This window comes from Calonectris borealis, chromosome 2 (genome assembly GCF_964195595.1).
Source record: "Calonectris borealis chromosome 2, bCalBor7.hap1.2, whole genome shotgun sequence".
Lineage (NCBI taxonomy): Eukaryota > Metazoa > Chordata > Aves > Procellariiformes > Procellariidae > Calonectris > Calonectris borealis.
Genome location: NC_134313.1, coordinates 15,799,204 through 15,825,196, shown reverse-complemented (window position 1 = coordinate 15,825,196; position 25,993 = coordinate 15,799,204). Strand labels below are relative to the sequence as shown.

At 40.1% G+C, this 25,993-nt stretch overlaps 1 protein-coding gene across 1 annotated transcript in view; it reads right to left on the bottom strand.

Moving 5' to 3' along the window:
- SAMD12 (sterile alpha motif domain containing 12) overlaps window positions 1-25,993 on the bottom strand; it is a 98,611-nt gene that overhangs the window by 26,509 nt on the left and 46,109 nt on the right. The window contains exon 3 of the mRNA XM_075144529.1: window positions 24,124-24,253. Coding sequence (XP_075000630.1) covers window positions 24,124-24,253 — 130 coding nt within the window. The remainder of the gene's footprint in view (window positions 1-24,123; window positions 24,254-25,993) is intronic.

Genomic DNA, 25,993 nt, shown 5'->3' with positions numbered 1-25,993 from the left:
GCCTCTTGTGCACTTGGCAGAGCATGGAAGCTGAATGTCCTTGACCATAGGGTACTTAGCAACAACTGAAAACAGCAGTGTGTTATCAACATTCTTCTCATACTAAATCCAAAACACAGCACTAGGAAGAAATTTAACTCCATCCCAGCCGAAACAAGGACACCCTGATGAGGCCACATCTGGAGTACTGTGTCTAGTTCTGGGCTCCTCAGTACAAAAGAGACATGGACATACTGGAGCAAGTCCAGCGAAGGGCCACGAAGATGATTAATGGGTTAGAGCATCTGTCAGATAAGGAAAGGCTGAGAGACCTAAGACCACTCAGCCAGGAGAAGAGAAGGCTCGGGAGAAGCTTTTCAATGTGTGTAAATACCTGATGGGAGGAGTAAAGAGACAATGGGCACAAATCAAAACAGAGGAAGTTCCATTTAAACTTAAAGAAGAACCTTTTTATTATGAGTATGCTTGAAGACTAGAACATAAGTTCAGAAAAGTTGCAGAGTTTCCATTCTTGTCCCGTCTCAAAACTGACGGGACACAGCCCTGGACAACCTGCTCTAGCTGACCTTGCTTTGAGCAGCGAGTTGGACAAGATGACCTCCAGAGCTGCCTTCCAACTTCAATGACTCTCTGATTCTATTCCATGAAGGTGCAGAGCAGCAAATTTGGCTACCTGAACTTCAATAGAGTTAGCAAGGTCACAACTGGCAACTACTGAATATAACAGTCTTACATAATTTGTATATCAATATATTCAATTGAAATGTGCAAACCAAGGAGACGGGAAAAAATACCTAGCTACTTGGAACCTCCCTCAAAATTGTTTGTATACTAGTGCACACCACCTGCAGTATCCCTCACTAGGAGCATCCAGACATTGGATTTCTCTAAAGAAAATGCTATGACTAGCAAGGTCAGAAAGGCAGAAGGATGGGGGTTATTAAGCATGTAAAACATGTTTTTTTTCAGCCGTTTGAAGCTGATGTTGCACACTCTGAAAACAGGGCTGTGGATGGTTCCAAGAATGTGCATTCTCCACCGCTCTTCATTCCAGTAAATTAACCAGTGCCATCATTGTCCAGGCACTGGAACTCAGTCGTTTCTACTGTCAAATCACCCCAATGGTTCCCGGGATGATTCTGGCCTGGGCCACTTAACACCTCCCCAGAAACTCCCAGGTATGGTTCAGGAATTAGTAGAGACTGGGGGCTGTTCCCCATAGATGATGTGAACACAGCCATCCTGTCCTGAAGAGTAAAAGCCCTTAGCAGCATGGGCATGAGCCATTCCTTGCCAATCAGCCTCAGTGCCAAAAGATGTTTGAGGAAACATCACTGACTTCAACACAGCAACATTACAGAGCCACAAGTTCTGTTGGCAAAACCCAACGAGCTCTACTAACATAGTACATCTGCTACATAAGGGTCTGTTCAATCTTAAAAAACAAGAGGACTTCCAGGATTCATTATCTCTTCCTGAAAAATAAAAGCATAAGCTGGTTTCTCAGAAACCACAGATTCAGAGTTGAGACAAAATTATTTCCTCCCTTGTGAATTCTATGTGTCCATTGGCACAAGTCAGAGCAGTTGGAAAGGATTTCCTCTGCTGTTTCTTACCTGTTCTAAACTATTAAATAACTTGGTTCTCTCAACAGTGGAAATGAGGAAAAGCAATGGGAAAGAGATGTTTGGCTAAGTTTTTAGTGACTATGGCAATTTTACTTGGATTTAATTTTCACTTCTAGGCATTTGAAGGGTTCTACTGTTTTCAGACCTGTCTCAGCTCTTACTTATGCCACATGAGAAAGGTGTTCCAACATTTCCAAACACTGGAAATGAGGAAAAAGAAAAGAGGTGTCAATGACTGGGATACTGTGTTTGAGGAAAGCAACACCACATTTCTTCAAGGAATACTGTTTCTGTGAAGTCCTGTAAGAGACAATGTGTGAAAAAGAGCCCAAAAAGCAGTAATCTCAAGTCCAGTTTTGGATTACTTCTGAAGGGCAACATGCTGCATATCATATTGCACAAGTCAAAAGAGCTGTCAAGGATTTTTACACATATATTCTGCCTGATTCACAGGGACCATTAATTACAGTTGTAGGGTATGTCTGTGTCAGTTCACTTGCACTTCTTGGGCACACCCTTAGTGTGTTCTGCAATCCTGACCTCTAAGCCAGTACTGCTTCTGAAGCACTGTCAGGTCACATAGGAAAAAAGCTAATGAATATTGGTCTCCTCGCACTTGCAAGTACAATTAGACTGCTGGCCCAGACTCCACAGGAACAGCTTTAAAGCAAGGGCTATAAAAGCATCTGAGAAAGGAAGACTGACAAAAATCTGATCGTTCTGAAGATAGTTACCAGGTTTTGGTCTTTTCCTAAGCACAGTAATTAATGGGATAAGATATCATTCCAGACTTGGGATAAACACCACATGATAAAAGTAAATCACCTTCCTACAACTCCGCAGACTGAACACCTTCCGCGAAGTAACTTCCCCAATATGGGAACCCTGCTCGTTGCTAGCCAAGAGCCTCCTGATGTTGCAGCGTGGCTGGGTAGTAGCAGAGCTGCTACAGGACTGCTGTAACAGAGGCATGTACAGATATCAAGAAAACTACTCTGCTGTCACAAAGGTGGTCGATATGAAGACAGTTACTAATGGTGTGTACTATTAGGGTTCCTGAATGTTACAAACAATGGTTTCTGTTAATAAGAAACATTCTTATTGCCACTTCCCACTCTAAGTTTTGAGATTCACCATAGATATTTTCATCGGGCTTTAAAGCACCATACTGACACCTGTAAAAGGTTTACCTGGAGAGGTGATGGAAGAGGTTAGAAAGAACCACAATGTCGGGATTTTAGAAAGGTTACACCCACGCACATGCTGACAACAGGAACATTTGCATCTACAGAGGAGCATCTCCTGAGATAAGTCCTGACTTGGAGCATTTTGGAATTGCCAGCCATTCAATGCACTCCCCAAGCTTGCAAAACCTTTCACTAAACACCTGCCTAGAAAAGAGAATAAATTCAAGTCTGCCTTAAGAAGTCCCAGAATGATTGGGGGAAATGGCTTTTAGAGAGCTGAAGGATAGATCAGCACCCAGCTAACCAGGCTCTTAACATGGAAATGTTTCTTGCTACGACTGACTTCTTAAATGCAATCAAGGGTTTTCTGAAAGCAAGAGAGACCTGCACTTCTATATGGAGTATCAGATAATCTCAGTTACATGAAACAGCCTCTATGAAATGAAGTGATTTAAAAAGAGAGAGAGAGAGAGAGACTCATTTCAAACCCAGGAGCAGTTTGTGGGAAATCCATGTTCTTCGATAGGAAATTTTACTTGTATGATAAAGTAAAATATTGTCCCATATACATTTACCTACTTGAGTGTGAACTCATGTAAAGTGTGAACTCATAACTGAGGCATTCATGCTCTCATTCATATTTTATATCTTCAATTTTAATAACCTGTTTATTACCAGGTTATTTTCACATAGTCTTTGTTCTGAATTTGTTATAAGGCCCGCCTGGATGTTATGGCAGTAGTGCTTCAAAACAGAAAGTGAGGAGTATGAGGCCATCAAATGACAAATGCAATGAAATTTCAGGATATTATTTATTATTTTTAATAATAAAAACTCAATAGTATACCAAGATGAAAGTTGTTCACATGAAAGCATTTTTATTGTAGAGTCATACGGCTGTGCAAAGCTAGAAGAGCATTTGCTTAAGGAGGCTAGATTGCTTCTCTACCCGCTAAGTTTCTCTCTATCTCCTCACACTGATACTACAAATAAAGCACACAAGTTGTCTCCAGTGCCTTTCTTAAAACTCTTTTAGTCAGGTGATACTGCTATTTTTTATTCTTTATTATTATTATTGGATTGTGGTAAAAACCCACACAAGTGGAAAGACAAATAAGTATAATTTTTCCTGAGCTTTCTTATCACCCTAAAAGAGGAATAAAGAATTTGCATCATCTTTAACTGCTACATTCAGTCCAGCAGTGGTGTGGCAGGAAGTACATTATTTCTTATTCCATTAAGTCCTATTTCTACGTAGTCTTAAAGACTTACAGGAATTGGAAACTTGATCGGTTGAGGTGGAGATCTATGGTTCAGATTTCTGCTCTTGTTCTAACTAACTTGGACTCATTGAAGATTTCTATGACTCCATCTGGTTCAGTGGGTTAGTAGGACCCGGGTTGGGATATGAGTTATATTATTCATACCACCACAAGCTTTGAAAGTAATGCAGCACATCTAACAAGATATGCAGAATATTTTTAAGTTACAGCATCAAACGTCTCATCATATTGTTGAGAGGCAATAGTCAATACAATGTAGTTTGATCACAGCTATTCCATTTTACAAAGGCACTGGAGAGCGCCCCGGTTGTCCCCTCACTTGGAACCTGCCCTGACTCCTGCTTTTATACCTCTGTGAAGCTACTGCCTGACAGCTGGCAAACATGAAGCTCCCCTCTCCAGGGGTCAGTTTCGCTAAGCATTTCCAGTACATGACCACAATACAGTTGCCTGAGGCATGACTGGGGAGTAATCGGGACAGAGGTATGTGATCTCCCCACAAACTAAAATTGCATAGGATGGTAACAGCCGCACACCAATATTTAAAACTAGAAATGAAATCCTGCCTGGATGCCCCTGGAACAGGAGAGAACACATCAGTCCGCAAAGAGACACTGCTTTACTGGCAGTATGAGTTATAAGGAACCACTTAGAAAACTTAGTAGGCTTGCAAGAATTGCAAGAGGACACAAGGGCATCCATGCCTACTTTGTTGAGGGCAAATCCAACCCACTTCTAAGTTAACCCATTTCCAATGTGGTTTGACAACCAGATAACATACAAAGTTTATGGACATAAGGCATGTTAGTGCAAAACAATTCGAAGTTGAGTCAAACTAATTTGTTGTCCATGTTGGGCCACTGCAGTGGCAATCAGTTCCAGTGCTTTTCAATAACCTCCTGCAGAGGACAATTACATGACTGGTCACTGTGGCTTACATAAACCAAAAAAAGTTCAATATTGCAGCTATGATTCTGGTCCAAGGTCAAATTTGGCAACTTCACTTTTCTGCACTCAGAGAAAGCCATTAATTATTGAAAAAAAGCAAGGTGCATATTTTTCAAAAAATCATGTATCAATCTAGAATTAGCAACTCCTCAATTTCTTTGGGAAAGCCACTTAATCATTTTGATATATTTTTGAGAGATACTATCAAAAGATACTGCTTCCCACAGTCTCTTGCTACCAATTATAATTGCAGGTTTGTACAAGTGTTTCAGACTACGATTGTTTATACTATTCTTTTACTGTGGGTAATTCATTGAGGTACAGAATAGATCCAGCAGATCAGAGCTTTTGCCATACAAAAGTGTTAACGGCACTGCAGTTTACAGCATTTTTTCTGCCAGATGGATGATCAGATTGGTGTAACAGTTCCCAGCAATTTTTGCAAGTCAGCAATAGACTGTACAAGATATAGTGGATGCTGTTTAGCTAGAGCTTGCTTACATAAAGAGTATGCAAATACTTGCTTACTACTGAAGGGTTCACTCAGACGGGATGTAAGAAAACATATTCTACTTTGCCCTAAATTTTCAAGACTACTATGACTAAGAAGAAATGAAGTTTCCATCTTTTCCTGTAAGTTGTATTCTAACATCTGGCATACCAGAACAAGTAATAAATGTTCAGATACTGTAATTTTTATTTTACTGACAACTAACTAGCTCTCTAATAAGGGGAAAAATAAACAAACAAAGGGTCAGTCCTGAAGCACACCTGGTGAAAATAAACAGTCTGTTAGGGAAATGAAAGCCCGGCATCATTCATCAAATTCAACACAATAAAAAGGTTCTGTGAGTTCTTCAGAAGCAGTGTTTCTGAAGGTCAGAACTGTATTGCAACAGTAGGGATCTGTAAGTAAACACTGCAAGTTTTTCAAAGCAGACTTCCATGAACATTGACAGAAATATCTCAAACACCAGAAGTCTGGATCATATACGAAAACTGAAACAGACTCATGTAGGCATATACTGTGCTCATTTAGGTTGCATTTTCTGGACGGAAAAGTATTTATGCTATCAAATAACCCAGAGAATCCATTTTTCTAACTAAGTATCAATAAAAACTACAAACTTGGGAGGCACACAGTTTTCTACTCTATCAGCCTTGTGGGGTTCCTGTGTGTTTTGTGGGGTTTTTTTAAATACCCTTGTTACATCTCACATCTTAAAATGTTTATCTCTTCTAGTATAAAACGCACCACCATCACTGAGCACATGAAAAGTCAGTATTAAAGCTGTACTGCTCAGATCTCAGAAATCAGGAAATGTCAGCTTTCAGGTCGCATGAGCACTCTTATCTCTGCCCTTTACGCATACTTGTTTCCACAGAGATTTCAGCTATGTGTTCATATAGTGACTGCTCAAACACATGAGTTATACTACTTTGTGGAAGACTGCGAACAACAAACTGCTGAAGGGCAGGAGGGTATTAGGAGGAAATACGCTTGTCCTCTACTCACACTCCTCCCTAAGCACTACTTTTGGACAAAGGGAGGATTCTAGAATAGATGCACCTTCAGCCTGATGAAGCATACTCACAATCACAGCTATTTTGCTGCTTTAAAGATGCATATAGAATATATTTGAATACCATGTGTACTGAGGTTTGAGAGAGAATCAAAGAAACTTATTACAACACATAGAAACTGCATACACAACAGAGTAGTTGTAGGAAATTAAACTTACTGATAATTATCTTCTATACAGGGAATGATACTGTAATTCTAGTTTGAAAAATTAATTTTTAAATAAAGCAATAAGAGAAGAAAATGAAAGCTTCCATAAAAGTATATTCTTGATTCATAGTATAGCAGCAGCCCCTCTAAACAGACATTCCTTTTACACAGAGAAATGTGCAATGCAGCCGATAGAGAGACTCATAACAACTAGGCATTGCATATATTCCTAACAAAGGAGACCAAATATATGTTTCAGTAAACACATACAGCACAGGTCTTGATGACTATGATTATAGCCGCTTGACACCTTTCATAATCATCACGTCTTGCTGAACCACAACCACTGAGGCTGAAAATTTCCATGTCAGTTATTTTGCATCAGACTGATTTTTGGTAGGCTTAATTGGTGTTGCCAAAATTTTGATGGTTTTCAATGCAAGGTCATGCAGTTGAGTTAAAAGAATTAAATAACTATTAGGAGGAAGAAAAAAAAACCCTCAGATTCTAGTTGGAAAGCACAACCTGAGAGTAAGCCTTTGTGCCAACCTGCTGTCTTCGTGAAGATCATGTTTGTTCATGTTAGAACCTTTAAAGCATTTCACTCTGCAACCACTCAACAGACCCACTCAAAAAGTCATTTCAAGAGATTGTGCATGCTCCAACCCCGGGCTAAGGGACAGAGTCATCCGAGCCAGAGAGCGCCTTTGTGGAGCCAGATACAATAAGAGAAAAAAACTGTCCCTCCACTACTGGAAGAGAAGACTGTTCAACAGAAGGACCAAAAATCTGAAAACAGAAGAAAAAAATTTTAAAAAGACTAAGACAAGAAAATAATGGAAGGTCCCAGTTAGATGTGACCAAAACAGAGCCTGAATTTGCAGTCTTTTAAATGGATGTTCATCAGTACCTGAAACAGAAGACTTTCAAGACTTCCTCTACTGTCAGCCAGTTGCTGTGAAATTCACTGGCAAAATGAAGCCCTCATTGTCCTCCAGTGACTGGTCCCTGTAGAAGATCAGAAATCATCACATACATCTGTAATCACCATAAGCAGTCAGGGCCAGCTCCACTGAATTCAGCTCTGGTGATGAGCAATGTGGGAATCAATGCGGTTCAACACTGTGAGTTAAAGTTGCAGTTTGTGGATGCATATGCATTGAAATATGTATTCCTCCATTGCAGTATCACAGACCGTTCCCTCATAAGGCTGTACCTCACTCACGGCCCAGAGAGAAAACTGCTCATGAATACTCCACACGATCCTTCATCTAGCCTGAGAGCTGTGCTCAGGCAAAGCTGTGTCATGCTGCAACAGTGCAGAACTACAAATTATGAAAGCGATATTAAAGGTGCAGGAAATTACACTCAGACAATCCAGTGTCAGTGTTTCTCCTTGAACTACTCACACAGTAGTTTAAGATTTAGCCTTGTCAAAAAAAGAAGTCTTGTACAGTTCTATGGCCAATGTATTCTTTCGATCTGAGTAGGTAACTGTTTCCGCTTCTGTTAAAGAAAATTCATGCACCAAGATAAAATCTCCTGGAAGCCTACATCCTTGAATTACTTGTCTGAATGGACACCAGAGAGCACCTGAACTTCACAATCTGAGTCCCTCCAAGAGCTTTTGCAAAATCTCAAACCCTGAGATTATGTAATCTATTTAAACCCAAAGAAGCCACAAGCACAGAAAAAAGGAGCAATGGCATGTGCACAAGTAGAATATACTTTTGCCTAAAAATGGGACAAACACAGCCAGTGTGAACCCTGCTTTCCTTTAGATTGATTGGAAGTCTGCACTTCGCAGCTCTAAATCCCATCCCAGCAACACAGCATTAGATCAGGAAACCTTATGGCACTACTTTATGTAGCGTATGGAGGCCAAAGACAGCTCCACGGTTAAAATCCTTCTGTTGATCTGATCCAGGCTATATCAGTTGATGGCCACACATTTATGAATCAGAAAAAATACTTGAAATGTTATGCCTTCGGAATAAATGGTCTTCAAATAGTTATTTTCATTATCATTTTTATGACAGTGCAAGAGCCATTTCTGATGTTGCAAATCTAAGGAAATGCATAGCATGACATAAGAATTAGATATCTGCCCTACAGTGCTTTTTACAGCAATTCCCAGGCAACAGCTCTAGAAGTCAGTCTCCTACCAGGCTGTAGGTTCTGGTACCTGACCCAGCAAGAGAGCATCATATGCAGCTTCAGCAACAAATGTTTATCTGGTCTAGAAAGAATGTGTAAATAGACATGGAAAACAGATGGTACTCATAGGCTATGTGGAGAATTTAGTACAGAAATGATGCCTAAGAAGAGAATTAAAGGCATGGCAGGTATGTGAGCATGTATCAGCATCCCACATCATGGACTCATGAGAAATGTGTAATAGATTGTTTACAGGCGTCATCTTTGCATATGTCACATTTGGTACATTTGCAAAATTCAAGTCACAGGGGAATTCTAACAGAAGACAGAGGAGGATTTTAAATCTCAGAGTTAGACTTTCTATGTTACACGAATCTAGCGTAACATGCTCTCTGGTCAAATACAGGAAAATATAATAGATTCAAACCCTAGGAGAGCTGTCGGGAAAATACACATTACACATACAAATTATTAACTGGTTTTACCCCGTAGTTTCCTAAGTACAAGTACTTACCCCAAACGTGATGTTTACAACAGGGGTACATCTAGTTGCATGCAGGACTGCTCACATCCAGCTTGAAGTGGGAATACAAAGATAAGTTGCCCTTATGTCAAAAGTTTTACCCTAGACCTAGTCTGACATACTGATTGAACAAGTAGGAAAACCCACATATAGAACACAGGAAGAACAGCTGGGTAACTGGCAGATTATTTTATCTGTAGTTTTGCTAATTAGTTTCTCCCACTCTGTGGGGTGCCTAGTTTAAGGCTGATTTGAGCTTCCCAAGGGCCTTTGCTTCTGAAGGCCTGGACTCTCAAGAAGTAGAAAAACAAAACCGCAAATACAAATCACACAATGAGGTTGTAGAGTATACCGGAATCTAGAGATTGCAGATATTTCTGCTAAAGGACTACTATGACCATGCAGCCTGGGTGCTGCATGTACACATGCTTACCATGTATTTTTCCACCCACCTTTCTCACCTTTTAAAAACTCAATTCTGTCAGTGTCTACCCTTTTTCCTAGTAAGCACTTCCACTGCTGAATGATCTGCAAAGCCAGGATTCATCTTCTGATTACTGAATCACTCAAGCATCCAACTTCAGCTTTTGAACACACGCTGTTGTCCTGCTAAGTCCCTATACCCACTTATCAAGTCACCTACCAATCTCCCTTTCAGCATCTTCATCTCCAGTAACATGACAACATAAGGCTCACCTTCCAGGCTTGGGAAAAGGATGGGCTCCACTTCCATCTACTTTTACGCTATTCTTAGAATTAAAACATCACTACTGGACACAGTATCCTTGTAGGAGACTTAAGCAACCTGTATATGTTACAACAGTCCCTGCTATTCAATACAACTTTTATAACAACAGATTACATTAGTCCCATTAGCTTTGCATTTAGAGTACATGTAACGTGGCTACCTACAATAACTCCCAACACATTTTCTTCTTTGACAAACTGCTTTCCAAGGGAGAAGAGGCCATACCTGCGGGATGAGGGGATTTCTCATATATTGCACTACATTTCGCTACAATAAAACAAATTTTGTCAGAACCATTTAGCTAGATTATTTATACCACGCTTGTACCATTAACCTGTCCTGCTAATTGTTTGCTACCACATCAACCGCAATGCTTAGGCAACCAACACAGAAAGTCTGAACAATGCTGCACAAACAGCTAAACCAGGGGACACCAATAAAGGCCCTTTTCATTAGTCTCTCCCTACTGCGTACAGGCATCTGTCAGTGAACCAGCCTGACTCCAGCATGCAGCATACGGAATTAAAAGGCACACGTTTAATTAAGATGTCATGTGATCCTAAGCTGTATGCTTTGGGGGCAAAAAAAGATACTGTATTCCGCGTGGTAGCTGTTAACTACTAAACTTGTACCTTTGCCAATGGAAAAGAAAAAAGAAAGAAAAAAGTACCAGGTTAGTTTGACAGGCTGGGCATCAAGATGACTGGTATTAACGATACAATGCAATTCTTTGTTGACAGAAACCCAAATTAACTGTCCCATTACTTTGGTAGAATTGGCAAGAGGCTAACAGGTCTGCAGCTCCTTGTGTTGAGTGTAATAAAAAGAAAAAAATCCCAGACCATCATTTTTTAACAGAAAGAAGCTTTCTCCATGAGACAGACTTAGAATGAGTCAGTATGATATGGGTCTGAATATGGCTTAATGTGACATAAAAAAGGACTGTACACATCTGCGAATGGCAAATTCAGAAGTAGATTAGTTTAGAATAATGGTTACAGGTGACATTCATCACAATCAAGCTGTCTTTTGTTTGGTTTTGATAAGCCCATATATGACAAGCTTTATCTACACGCGTATAACATCCATAAACCAATGGACACAAGCATTTTAGCATTGTAGTTTAACTAGTGCTTGACAGCGGATTGGATTGCAGTACTTCATAGACTTGATATGCCCATAACAGATTGTCACATTCCTGGTATCTCTCCAGACAGTGTTTATACAAAACAAAAAATATATATATATATGTATATGATAATATATGTATATAATTTAATATATATATAAAACAAAAAATTAGGAATGGGTTACAAACATTTCCTTAGAGGCCATTTGAGATTATTACATATTTGGCACTGTTTTTTGAATAACCTTATTAATCCATCTTCAGGTTCTGAGCTGTTATATTTAGATCAAGAACATACACTGCAAGATAAAATCTACATAACCTATGCAAAACAAACATTAAAAAGTGTACATTCAGAATGATAGTCAAGGAAAACCTTGACTAAATAGAACATCTGTGCCAATATTCAAAACCCAACTGGACATAGTCCTGGACAATCTGTTCTAGCTGATCCTCCTCTTGAGCAGGGGGGTTGGAGAGTAGATGATCTCAAAAGGACCCTTCCAACCTAAATAATTCCAGGATTTGGTGATTTTGACCTGCAAACTGGTAAGTAATCTCAATTCTGCAATTCACTGCACCCAACAGAACCTGCAGAGAAAGTGACTGGGGTTTATACACATAAACTTGTTTGTGGGATCAGACACTTCTGTAAAAGACCTCCCTCTAATCACAGCACAATGTCACCAGGCTCTGTGCAATGCAGGTGCCCTGTCAGTACAGTTGACAGGACTGGGATTACATTGACGGCTTGTCTCAAATGCATGGCACACTGACAAAAGAAACACATTTCCTCAGGGGTATCATTGTTCGGCATTTCACAAAACAGAACAAACCCTCAAATTCCCCTTGGGGGAGCATTTGGGTTTTTTAGTCAGTGATTAAAAAGCAACATTTTTGTCTGTGCAACTTAGAGGCTTCTCTTACCAAACTGGTGGGCAGGAATTCTGCTGTGCTTCAAGCAGAGTTATCGGGGAACAGGGTGAAGTCTGCACAGCCTGACAGGTTGCACACTCTTGAGGTTCTGAAGACTTCTGTGGGATAGCTCATGTTCTGACATGGTTTTGGGGTTTCTTTTGGTTTTTTTATTTGGGTTTGTTTGGGTTTTTTTCATCCTTTAACTCTGCTTCTGCAGTAAATATGCAGCAGTAGTCCTGAAAGTCTAAAGTCCTGAAAGACTAAAATCCACAGCAGACTGTAATAGCAGCCACTGAAGCTCAGTAAGAACAGAGCACCTGATTTTCAGCAGCAACACAGCCCTCAATGTATGCGTTCACATATTGGATTACATTAGATAGTAGCTGTAGTTAATAATAAGCCATTAGAACACGAGTCCCCCAAGTTTTATCTGAGGTTAACCACTTAATGGTGATTGCTGTATAACACCTACTTTGGGGCTCACTAAGGTTAATGAAATCTCAAGGGATAGAAGACTGTATTTTATTGGGTTTTTTTAAAGAGTCATGCCTTTAGCGCACCTTTTTAAGACGGTTCATGGATTAATCTACATTTCCATGTTTCAGACCAAAATGGCTTATTAAGATCCTACTTTTTTGTGTATCTAGGCTCACGTTTATAAGTGTAGGGTTTCTTTTCAGAGATAACAAAATCAATTAAAAGATGCAAGCTTCTCACAGTGGATTCCCCTTTTTGAGTAGCAAGCAATTCTTCTGGCTGCACACAGAAGGACAGAAAGCTTTCTACATCAGTTAAGTGTTGATCACCACTAGGATCTGAGGAATCAGATAAACACTTCACAGGGTGTGAAGATCCTTGTTGGTTGAAGGGCTGAAAATCAATTCCTGAATGCAGTAAGGGCTTGGACAGAATCCAGCCTTTTTTTTTTTGTTCCAAGAGCTCCTTCCACTGAATTCAGAGGAAAATGCTGGAGCTGGGTCCTTATATCTTTGCTAAAAAAGCCAGGTATTTGTGACATCCCTCCGCTGTGCATTCTACAATAACAAGGATAAAGCTCAGTGTCAAGTACACTGTACCAGACCCTGTGAGACTTTCAACCTGTTCAATTAACTATATCAAATCAAACAATAATTTTCACTGGAGCACTGGGAGGCACTTCTTTTTTACTGAAAGCCATTCCCTTGGTAAATCTTGACTTTCAGAGGCCAGCTGTTTTAGCACTCCAGCGGTTCAAAAAAAAGCAGCTTTGGATTTTATTTTTATTATAATATGGGGGAGGTACGGAAGAGAGGAGTGCTTCTTCCTCCAATCTCTTTGCTCTCTGTAAAAGGCTCAGCTGGCTGGGCTGATATTTCCAAAACCAGAATAATTTTCAAAGAGGGAATGAGAAAATGAGGAACTGACAAGCCAATGAGAAGAGAGTGAAAAGTAGGGGTAAGGACTGGCTGGTCTTACACCCTCCTGAGCGTAGTCGTCACTGATTACACAAGATATTCTGTTGGGATAAAACCTCCTATAGTCACTTACAGGGGCTGCGACAGTTTCGCAGCAGCCTGGCAAGGCGGTCCCCGGTCCGGTACGAGGCAGGGACAGCGCTGCTGCGCGGGCCGAGGCCGGGCGGGCGGCGGGGCCGTAGCCTGTCTGCCGGCGGCCCCCCGAGGAGCCCAGCGGTACTGCACCCGCCGGCCGCGCGGAGCGGCTCTTCAGCCTTCGCGAAAGGGAGAGGTAGAAACCCACTGTTTTTCCAAGTGTATTTCCAATTCTTTCTAAACACCAACCCGGAGACACCCGGGAAGTACTGAAGGCTGCAGGCGGCTGTTCGCCTTTGCTCAGCAACAGCGGGGGAATTCAGGGCGCGGGCACCTGCGCAGGGCAAGCCCAGTGCTTGTTGGCAATGCCCCTGCCCAAAGGGTCCAGCGGGGAGAAAGCAGAAAGCAGCTGAGAACACGGAGCCACGACAGAGGGCAAAATTTAGGATATGAGTTAATCCATTCGTCAGAGATTTGGTGCAGGAGTGGATTTGTTGGAGATAGATATAGATAATAGATATATAAAAATATAGAGACAGCAGAGAAGCTGGAATCACAGCATAATCTGCAGAAGGCATGTGTCTTGAGAGGAGTCGCAGGGCATTAGACAATGGTGAGAGCTGGAGGTGAGAGAAGGAACACAACAAATTGCAGACCAGTCAGATGAGAGAGATTACATATGCACTCGCTCGTTTGTGTCACAAAACAGAAGTCAAACTCTCGGCTGTGTTTTCCTTCAGGTTCAGATTTCAGGAGAGCTTCCTTCTGCATTTCATCATTAGGTTAGCTGTGTTATTAGACCGGGGAACACTGCCAAATAATTATAAGATTACACTAAGACTAAATCCCCATATCATGAATAGCACATGCTGGCAAGTAACAAGCTGAAATAAAAAGAATCAGCTCTAGCTGCTCACTGATATCACAAACACACACCCACTAAGCAGCAAATTAATTCACTTCTTCAAAGTGAAGAATTGTAAGGTCCTCTAACAACTCCTCCACTTAATCACTGAAGTTCTCCCCATCTAAGTTTTCCTTACCTACAACTGAGCCATAAAATTGGCTTCATGTCTGCACAGCAAAGACGACAAATACTCCTTCCCAGACAACAGCACCCGTAATCTGAAAGGAGACCCCCCCAATACCTCCCATTTTTGTCCTGGTTCCCAGAGAATGGGAACCAGAACTTCTGAAGAGCTGCAGGAAAGCCTGACTTCGTGGGAAATGAGAACCCAGCAGTACTAACCAGCAGTTTAACTGAGCTGAAAAAATAAGTTCCAGGCTCAACACATACAGCAGAAGTTTTAAAAAAGCAACACAGAATTACAGCTTAATGAGACTTTGCTCAGGGCACAATACTCGGAATCGGCACAATTCACAGGAAGGCCTAAGTATTCAATGGCCGGTTCTAAACTAAGGACCCCGTCCTTCGAGTGGAAGGACTCCAGGCTGTTATGCACCATACTGAAGTAGTTCATTAGTATTGATCAAGTGGGGAAATAAAAAAAAGGAACTAAAGAAGTGCCATGAGGGTTAACAATTCTACATCCTACGGCTTCAAGCTGTTCCTTGGAGGTCTCCAAGTAACAGCAGTGCTTCACCCTGCCTAGCTTGTAGATAATGGGATCACACAGCCTACCGATCGATCAAGGAACATGGTAAAGTAATAATGTAATCACTAACAGTTGGTGATGGTTCCAAAAACGTATAGAAAAAGAACTTCGTAAGAAATAAAATGACAGGGTTGAGCTTCAGTATTTGGCAAAGTGTTAGAACTACTAATAAAGTAATAAATACCCCTGTAAAGCAGCTAAAGAAAATATAGTTGATAGAAAGCATGCTTCATCAAGAACATGTGAAGAGTTGCAAAACAAAAGGCATCAGACAAAGGAAACGGGGTGAACATAAAAGGGGTGTTTTCATGACATCTTCTCTTAGCTATATTAAGTCCACTAAATTCATCTGTTTGGAGGCATCCCCTGCCCCTCCATTGATTACTTCAGCAACTTACTCTCTTGCCCTTGGTCTTACAAATCCCACTTAAGTTGGATGCCTGAGTCACCTAAGATAGATAGGCTAAGCACGCAAAGACTACATCAGTAGCTCCTAAGCTTTTTGGCTCTGTCAGTGGATCACAATCAGTGTTCAGGTCGTCTTACAGACAGACTGCCTTATCAGCAAACTATGAAATATCACAAAGCTTTAGAATATGTTTGCAAATTCCTGAAATAGGCTTTGCTAAGACATTTGATACAGTTTTCCATATCTTACCCTAATTCACATTTTTAGCTCCCCTCTGAGTAAGAAACAGAAATTGATTTTGAAACTGGCTGCCACGGTGAGAGGTTCTGGGGGTGAGTTTTACACGATACTGATGTGAATCAGTGTCTTGTAGAGAGTACAGTGGATCAGGTTTACAAAGACTGTACAACAAAGATCTTTTCATGGAGAAGGGTAAAAGATGATACAATCTCTAGTTAGTAAAAGTTGACTAAAATAAATAGAACAAGATTCAATTAAAAATGCAAAAAAACCTGGAGTTAGAGGGAAGGAATAATCCAATTATCATTGCATGTAATTATGAAACATTAATTCCCCAACATCTGACAGCACTTGGGGAGTAAGTACTGAGGAGCAAGTAAACACTGCTTCAAATGAAGAGCAATATACCTTTTTCTCCTGTCACCTAAATACTCACACTCTAAGGGTACAGAAGAACTTATCTAAGCTAAGTTGACAGGGAATTTCAAATCTGAAGCTAAAGGACAGGAATCATACTTTTCAGTTCAAAGATGATTTGCATTCCATGTAATACATCAGGTAGGAGTAAAAGTTACAGCAAATCTGGCTACAGTGGCTCTTACGGAACTCTGTACAAAGAGTAAAGAAAAAGAGGCAGCTAGAGTGCAATTGACTTCTGCGTATGCTGTAGAGCAATCATTTATTGAAACCATGAGAGATCTTCCCAGGTAGTTACAAGTGGAGAGGGCTACCAAGGAAAAGCAACCAGACCCAAGAAATAACCAAGTAAGACAGGAAACGGTGTAAAACATTCATAAGCTAGTTGAACAGCAGATCTCACAGCTGGTAACGGAGCAGGAGCGTGGAAACTGTTCATTCTGAATTTAGTAGATATAGAGGCAATAACATTAATATGTCATTGGCAAGCAAGGCCAAAAACGCCTCAATTGCTCTTCAGAAAGTTCCCTTTTCTATTAAACAGGACAGATGATAGTATCACTTCTTCCATACAGGATTTTATGTAACAAATAATGGCATAAGACACTCCCCACTGGTTTGCGCACGGAAGAGACAATAGCTCCACTTCATGACTAATTGACTTGATTTCGTCTTACGCATATAGGGCCTAGTTCTCCGATGCACCAGGAGCAAGTTGGTTTAGCAATGAAGACTTTGTCATGGCAGCTAGTTAGAAAACGTTCTCCTGTTCCAGAGTAAAAAAAACACCTCATAAAAAAAGATGACTTTCTGCCATAATACTCCACAGATTATTTTTCACACAAAAGCCAATTTATCAGAAAATAATCAACTATGTTAATACTTAAGTTACAACTTCCATGAAGTATTCAAGTGCCTCATTGTCCCCTTCTCAACTGCACATGAGCCTTCCTGGTCATACCAGATCTCTCACAAGCCATTACAGTTTTGCCTCCTGTTGTGGGAGTTCGCTATACATTGCATGAGCTATAATCTGACTGAAAACCCAGACCCAAGAACCATTGCTGAGACATGAGAGAAGATTACTTTCATGCAAAGTTTTCTTTATCAGTAAGAGGTTGAATAATAAAAAAAAGATTTCCACTTTCCAACTATTTGGCTCATGCAACTTCTTTCAATTCTATGCTGTATAAACACAGCGTTACAGTAATATATTTCTGATATTATTTTCCATGCAAAAAAAACAGTTGCCACATATTATGCAAACAGGAGCCTTATCCCAACGCCTGTCACTCTTTGATGTGTTCCACATGTTAAAAGTTTGAGAGCAGCCAAGTATGAAACAGGGAAAACTCTTTAGTCCCTCACATTTTCCAACACGAGCATCACAGCTCCACAAAGAATGCTGCAAGTAAGTCCGACCTTATCCAAGCAGCAGAATAAAAGCTCTCTCCAGGGTGAAGCAGTGATTTTATTTTACTTTTTAAACCGCAGATGGATGTAGCCAGGATTGATCCGACAGCCCACCAACCAACATTGCTGTTAAGACCCCACTGAAAGAACAGGGAAAAGTGGCATAAATAAGGACCATGGGCAAGGCTGGCTTAGGCTTTGCACCAAGGAGGAGGGAAGGGCTTCACAGAGACGGCTGGAGATGGAAGTTGCTTCTACAACACCACTATCAGATGAACGCTGCTTGGGAGGAGAGATCTATTGTGCTGAAGAGCACCGTCACATGCAAAACAAGGAAGATAACTAATATTTTATCAGAAATACCCTCCATTTGGACACAATGAAGGTTCTGTTTGTTTCTACTAAAAAACTCTTTTCTTCTTCTGTGAATAAACTAGATGCTTTTTGAGATAAGTATGACAGTGCTGCGGAATGATCAAAAATTGCTACAGGTTTGGGACCAAACAGAGAAAAATGTGGTAAGCAAAACTTTAGTAATACTTTAAAGGACGCTAAAGTACTTCCTACACCTTGCCCTGACCCAGGACCTTCTTCACTTGGTACTAGTCCTACACCTGATCATAAAAACAGTCCTCTGCCAGTAACAACCTAGAGGGTAGGTTGTGACCAGTTTGTAAGGGACAATAAAACAATGTCCAATAAAATAAGCTAAGAAAAGGTGCTGGTTTGTGTAGTCTTCTGCACTGTAACTACAGTAGGATTTGTGAGAAGACTCTGGAGGGCCAGGTGTCATGTAACACAGATGGGGAAGCATTGGGGTGAACACCTATTGAGGTCCCCTTACAGAAGACCTCATTTTGCTTCTTGCATCAGGCCTCACATTAGGTGTGCTGTGTCACTGGCACAAGAGATATTTTGGGTCAATGTGATACTCATGAATAATGGAAGGATGAAGGATAACCAAGTTGGAATCACTTGCCAAGGGAGGGATCAGGAAGTGAGCAGAAGTTGTTCCAAATGAAATGACCTGTTAACAGGAAGACTCAGCTGGCTCAAACAATGTCTTTTATACACATAATCACAACACATTTAACAACACTGGTATCTTTATCTCTGTTGTACAGACACCAAAACATATACGGGGAGGATGAACACAATCAGGAGGTCACAACATGGTGAATAAAGCCACCTGGTTTTGGTCACCCTTCCTGCCCCAGAGGTAGGAATGAAACCCAGGCCTCCTGAGCTCCACTGCATACCTTTCATCCCCAAATCACTGCATTGGTTGCAGTACAAAACTCAGCTGAGTTCCATGAACAAAGGGCATAATTGTTCTGGAAATTGGAAAGATATCTGGTAACACTTTGATAAGAAAAAGAAGCTTTTCTCTGTACGGAGACAGTAACTTAGACCCTGAGGATTCAGTGTGCTTCCTAAGAATACCAGAGTAACCTGAAATGGAGCCAAGATTTCTCCAAATTCCCGTGTAGTATCTTAAACCACGAGACCATCCCTTCACCAACATCTAAATAACTTGAGCATTTCAGCTGATACGATAAACCCCAACATTTGCAAAGATATATTGAAGTGAAAAAAAAATCAATTCAGATTTTAAAAGCAAGATTTTATATGAATTTCATAAAAATATATGTCAATACAGCTGATTACTGCAAGCATCTTCAGAGGTTATAGAATTAGCCAGATTTTAAGGCTATTTGCCGCAGGTTTTCAGTAGCAGTTCATACCTCATTTTCTGAGGTGCTGTTTAGTATTTAATCAATATTCATAATTTCTGATCCCTTCTAAAACTAAAGAGGTTTTCTTGAGCCCTGTTCCTTTCCTCCTTAAAAGTTTAACTTAAAAAGGCTTGAGTCCTTTCAGGTATCACCTATCAAATTCCTTCACTTGGATGAAGGTACCTCTTGGGTGTTACTTTGACAGAATGAGGTTTGTTTAATGATCATAGCATTAAAACCTCATGCTCTGAAGACATGCATTAGCACGCTGGGGAGCATGGCATAAAAACAAGAGGTGAAGCAGAGTTTCTTTCCTTCCTTCCTTTCTTTCAACAAATCACGCATCAATAAGCAGTTACTGAGACATCTTCTTTATTACTTTGTCAATGGACCATTTTCCCCAATATGATTATTCCTTAGTCATTCCATGCCCAGTCTTGCTCCTGTTAATGCTGAGACATTGCGAAATCTTCATTTGTTTCAACGGTACAGGGTAAGACCATCAAAGAACAACTCCTCTCTCAAGAACTCCCTAGTCATTTAGAAGTATTGCATCTGGCAAATTCAAAGCCACAAATGCACACTGAAAGCAAGGTTCATTTCTCAGGTTTGCCCCCTGGATTATATTGGTATAAAACGAGTGTAAAAAGCCGGCCAGTCAGAGCAACTTTTTATGTCCCCTCACACTGGTGTAAACGCCAACACCAGTTGTAGAGCCTCTGGTGACATGGCCCACCATTAGATTGCTTTCTTGGTTGTACAGGCCACTGTCATCTTTGTTCCCCTCTTTTTATTGTCTTATTTTTCCTACCACTGCTAATTCCTATCAGGTGCTCTTAGACCTTGCTCAGTATTAGTCCTTCAAATCTTTAGGTTCTGGCTCTGGGACCAACACCATGAAAATAACCTCTGACCTGTTGCTGAATAAGTCAACCAAATGCTCCACTCCCTGAACTCAAGGATTTTGTGCATAAAAAAGTCTCCCAATTTCTTATTAGACCCTTCCATATTTAATTCTCCCTAACTGGCTGCAAAATGCATTTCACTGGTTCTGAGGTACTCACTAAGTACTCAGCAAATCATAGGACCACAGAAGAATTCAGGTTGGACGGGACCCCAGCAGATTTCCAGCTCAACCTCCTGCTCAAAGCAGGGTCAGCTATGAGATCAGATCAGGTTTCTCAAGGTTGTATCTAGCTGGGGCTTGAAACCTTCCCAGTACAGAGACTGCACAACCTTTCTGAGCAACCTGTTCCAATGCCCAACTGTCCTCATGGGGAGAAAGTTTCTCCTTATGTTCAGCCTCAGCCTCTTGTTTCAACTTGAGTCTGGTGTCTCTCATACATCACTGTGAAGGGTCTGGCTCCATCTTTTTGATAACATCCTTTTACACACTGGGGGCTGCTGCTAGTCCCCCCATCCCACTCTGGCAAGCTGTCTCTTCCCCAGGCTGAACAAGCCCAGCTCCCTCAATCGCCTGCTCACAGGGCAAGTACTCCAGCCCCGAGCATCTTGGTGTCCCTCACCTGAACTCGCACTGGAGTGCAAGTTCCAGCACCGGAGATCCAAGAACTGGAGTCTAAAAAGTGCAGAGTAAAGGGGAATAATGACTATCCTTGATGAGCTCGCTATGCTCCTGTTAATACTGCCCATGATTCTGTCAGCATTCTTTGCTGCCAAGGCACAATACTGGTTCATTTCATCTTCCTAACTATCAAGACCACAAGTCCTCTTCACCAAAGCCGCTCCCCAGCCAGCCAGCCCCAGGCTGAATGGGGTGCAAGGGGCTTGGCCTTCCCAGCTGCAGAACTTTGCATTTGTCCTTGTTGAATTTCATAAGGTTCCTTTTGACACATTCCTCCAGCTTATGTCTGGTCCCTATGCCTAGATCCCTACGAATGGCAGCACTACTCGTTACCCCCAATTTGGTGTCATCTGCAAATCTGAGAGTACACTCTGTCCCATGGCATCCTCAAGATCACTGTTAATATGAAAAGCTTTTTTCTTACTACGTAAGTCACCAGATTAAGCATTTTCTTCTTATACATCTGCAGCTGCTCTTTGTCAGGAGTAGTAAAAATGTATAAAATCTCCACAAAGGAAAGGACATTTTGGGTTGCGTTTTTGCCCCCAACTCAATAAACTGTAATCAGCAACTAACAGTCCCAAGTAAAACCCACACTTTTCAACACCTATGGTTAACAACGACTAGATATGTTTGCCCAAGACTACTTTCCTGGCTTATGACCATGCCTTAGATTTTACTTTCAAATAAAGTTTAAATATCCTTTTCATGTCACTTTCTTCAAGTTCTTTTCCATCATATTTTTCCATATCAAAGCAGTCTGTAAAGTCACTTTAATTCCTGAGAAATTTTCAACAATCGCATCACTTTTCCATAGCCATATCTGGAAACAGTTACACTACCTTGGCTTAATCTTCACATTAGTTTCCATGCTCCTTTCATGCTCTACTTTTTTTGAGCCACAAATCCACTGTTCTATCCCCTTATTACATTTCAAATAATCGGAGTTACAGGGACCAACAGCACTGGAAATATCCTCCCGAGTTATTAATTTCACTCATAATATTTCCACAGTATACTTTTATAAAATCCGTACAAATATTGATCGTGTTTCTTCTTTTCTTTGGTAGTTACTGAATTGAAGTTATTTTCTTTCCTGAACACTTACTTTCTAACACTCGTACTAATATTTTCCTTATACCTCTTTTGTATAAAGTAAGATGGATTGATCTTTATTCTTCTTTTTCATAGAGGTCTATAAAGTTTGAAGTTTTGCACATCTGCAGTGAAACTACAAGGTTTCCATATATGTTTATGTTGAAATGAAAACAACTTTTTCTTCCTTTCAACTTAATTTCACAGTGCCTTAATTCTAAAAAGATGCAATATGATAGTAAAACAGTACTAGAAAAAATTAAAAAATAGCTTCAATTTTTTTCTGATAGCACTCTGGATGCAGTCAGCTCTGTACACATGGGTGAAGACAGACTACGTTCCTATGGACTGCGTTCAACAGATCATGACTTAGAGGAAATGGGCACAATGGCTATGTACTAAAACTCAACACTTATCGAACCAATACAAACCACCTCTCACATGTAAGTGTGTATGCATATTCATGGCTACATAGTAAACAAATATTGGTAGTTTAGTTTGCCACGTTTGCAATCATTCATGTATTATCAGAAAGGAGAGAATAGCAACAGGAATCAATGGAAAATTTGAAACACCACAAGTACTGTATACAAAGAGACACTGATTGAAACATGCATTAGTTAACAATACATTATTGTTAAGACTGAGATTTTTATGTGAAACTAAAATCTCTGCTTAATGCTAAATGGCTGAATGCCAATTCCCAGTTTTGTATACCACCACTTCAGAGAACAAATTATTGTTCCACATTAAACTTTTTACAGATTAATTACAGCCTGGGATATAAGCAAAAATGCTGTTTAACTCCCAAATTACATCTGTATTTATATTAATCCAGTTACTCTGCTAAACTGATGTCAGTTCAAAGTGGTCAGCTAAAATACCACTACAGCAAACTGAGTAGGAGTTAACAAGTCAAGCAGATCAACAAAATCAATATCAACTTCTGAAGTAAATAGGAAAATAAAATACAATGATACTTTTTAATATATTCTTCTAAGACAAGACACCAAGTGTTGAAGGTTTGGAGGTGCTGTGGGTATTTGGGGGAAAAACGATGATAGAACAAACAAATATTTTTTGGACTAGACAAGGAAAGTATGTGCAAGTGGGAAGCCCCCCATCCAGTAAAGGAAAGACTGCAAGAAAGAACGGTTGTTTGTACTCGAGCTACACTTGGGACAGAAATCAGTTTCATTGGCTGGAAAGAATAGTTCAGATTGATACTAGGAAAATACCAACTTTAAGGATCATAAACTACTAGAATAGAGAGATGTGAAAATCTCCTCCACTGCAAATTTTCCAGAACAGAGTTAGACAAACATCTGTCAGAAATGAACTTGGTGTATTCATCCCGCTTCAGCCCTAGGGAGGGGCTTAGTTGGGCTTGCTTCCCATCCTACATGGTAAGGACTCTAAGTTTAATTTAAAAAAAAAAAAAGGGAGGGGGGCAAAAAAGAATATGAACTCAAGGTGAAACACCTCAATGAAAAAAAGTCATTTACATTTTTCCTCATAGGACATTTCTTAACGTTTGGGGTTTTTTTTTTTATTTATTTGGAATGAACAGGGTGTGGCCCTTACCCACATACTGACTTCTTTCCTCATTCCTCATCCTGAATAATCTGAAATTTATCTTTTAGAGAGATGGGAAATCATTTACTACCTCCTATGAAAGCTGGTATATTCCCCCTGCTCTAAACCTTGCAACTGTCTAGTCACACAATCAACAAAAAGCCCTCAGTGCACAGTCACGATCTATTAACAACGAAGTAAAACATTTTGCCACATTTTAAATAAGTAAAATATTTCTGATAGTGCATACTTTACCAGTTATGTCATGCTGTTTGAATGACTCACTGTAGATTTGATACTGATTAGGGCAATGTTTCTTCAGCCATTTGCAGACATCCTGCTGGGTCCATAATGCCACAGGCTTGGTCAGCTTCACAGTCCCCGACTAGAAACACAGAATGAAAACCAGAAATTATGTTTAGTCCGCAGGCAAGTTTCAGCAATATTAATCTGTGATGTCCATATACAATATTAAAATAATAAATGCAAGATAGAAGCTGCTCTGACTGGCAGATACCGAGTAATGACCAGCACATTACACAAGACCCAGCTATTCAAATGTATTATGCAGGAATCACATAGTGAAAGGTTCTTTGGCATTATTTTGCATTACATACATGTTCCTTGCATCACAGAAACATATTGCACCATGTCTTACTTGAATAACAGTTTAAAGGGTGACCAACTCTGCACCCAAAGGGCAATAGTTGCAGTCTTTGAAGCCTTCAAATTCACAAGAGGGATGTAGGATTGTGTCCCAGTTTGGATATAACCATGGAAGACCAGGAGTATCCTCAGGCCAGGCATGTTCCTCAACTACAATTAGAAAAGATCTTGCAACAAAGCCCTTTAGTGCAAACAGGCTTAAAGACTGGTTCTGTCTGGGAAAAGGAGACTACACACCAATGGCGGTAGAGCTGGTGATAGAGGTTCATGCTGAGCATTTCAGCTGACATCGTTCCTAGTTAGAGTGATGTTTACAAGCAGTTTTTTTCTTCTTTTTACTTTTAAGCCTCCTATAATCACTGTTATGTGAAATAAGTAGGACTCCTGTTTAAAACAGTTGCTCCTTTATAAATAAATAAAAATAAAAGACCACTGTTCAATACTTCCCTGAAAATTCAGTTTTATAATAGATTATCTGAACAAATAGATTAAGTTTATATGTAAAACATTCATAAATTAAGTCATTTGCATTATCATATGTATAAAGTCACATTTCATTTAATCAAACAATTCACCTTTGCACATACACTTTTTTTAAACCATATAAAAATGCTGAGTTCTAGATAACCTGCAGGGATATAAAGCTTCTTGTCAAAGAAGGCAAAACAACAAAAAAAAATATTCAGAGTGATTTCATCTTTTTTTTGCAACACAGTCTGCCCAGGAGACTACGAAAATCTTAAATAGATGGGCCGTTATTATCAACAATGAATGTTTCACATTGGACATTGCTGATGTAAGTGGGTGTGAACACCAATGTATCCATTTACTTCATGATTTTGTCAAAGAACTGAGTCTACGAAATAAAATCAAAGTACCTTTGTTCCCATGCTGTGTATGCAGAATACCTGTCCTCCAGCTCCTTGGTGGTATACAAGGTTCAAGAGAAATTTTTCTGCACAAATTTGAGGTGAAGGGGAATGTCATCTCAACCATCCTTTTCCATTAGGACTCATGGCGGATTCCCTCAATATTGCCAGTCAGGGTTTATCCCAGAATTTTTGCAGATGTAATTTATCAGACAGACAAAGTTGCTTTGAAATTTTTCATTACTAGAAGTCCAAAGGACCAAAGCAGATTTAAGCTAGTGCTTTGCATGTCCTATTAAGTCCATAAAGTACATCATGCAAAGATATGAAGCTAGGGCCAGGGAATATGGTAGAGCTAAAATTCCAACAGGCAAACATGTTTTGAATTTCTCATGTCCAATTTTCCCTATCTCTTTTTCATTGCCTGGATAGAAGTTAAACAGCAGGAAAATTATAGTTGAATATATAATACAATGCACATACCTTAGCTCAGCCTTTTTTGTTTTGAACAAAAATACACTACCAGAAACATGAATCCTGTTTCAAACACATGAATAGGCATCATCCACATTTAGAGGTATCACAGTAAT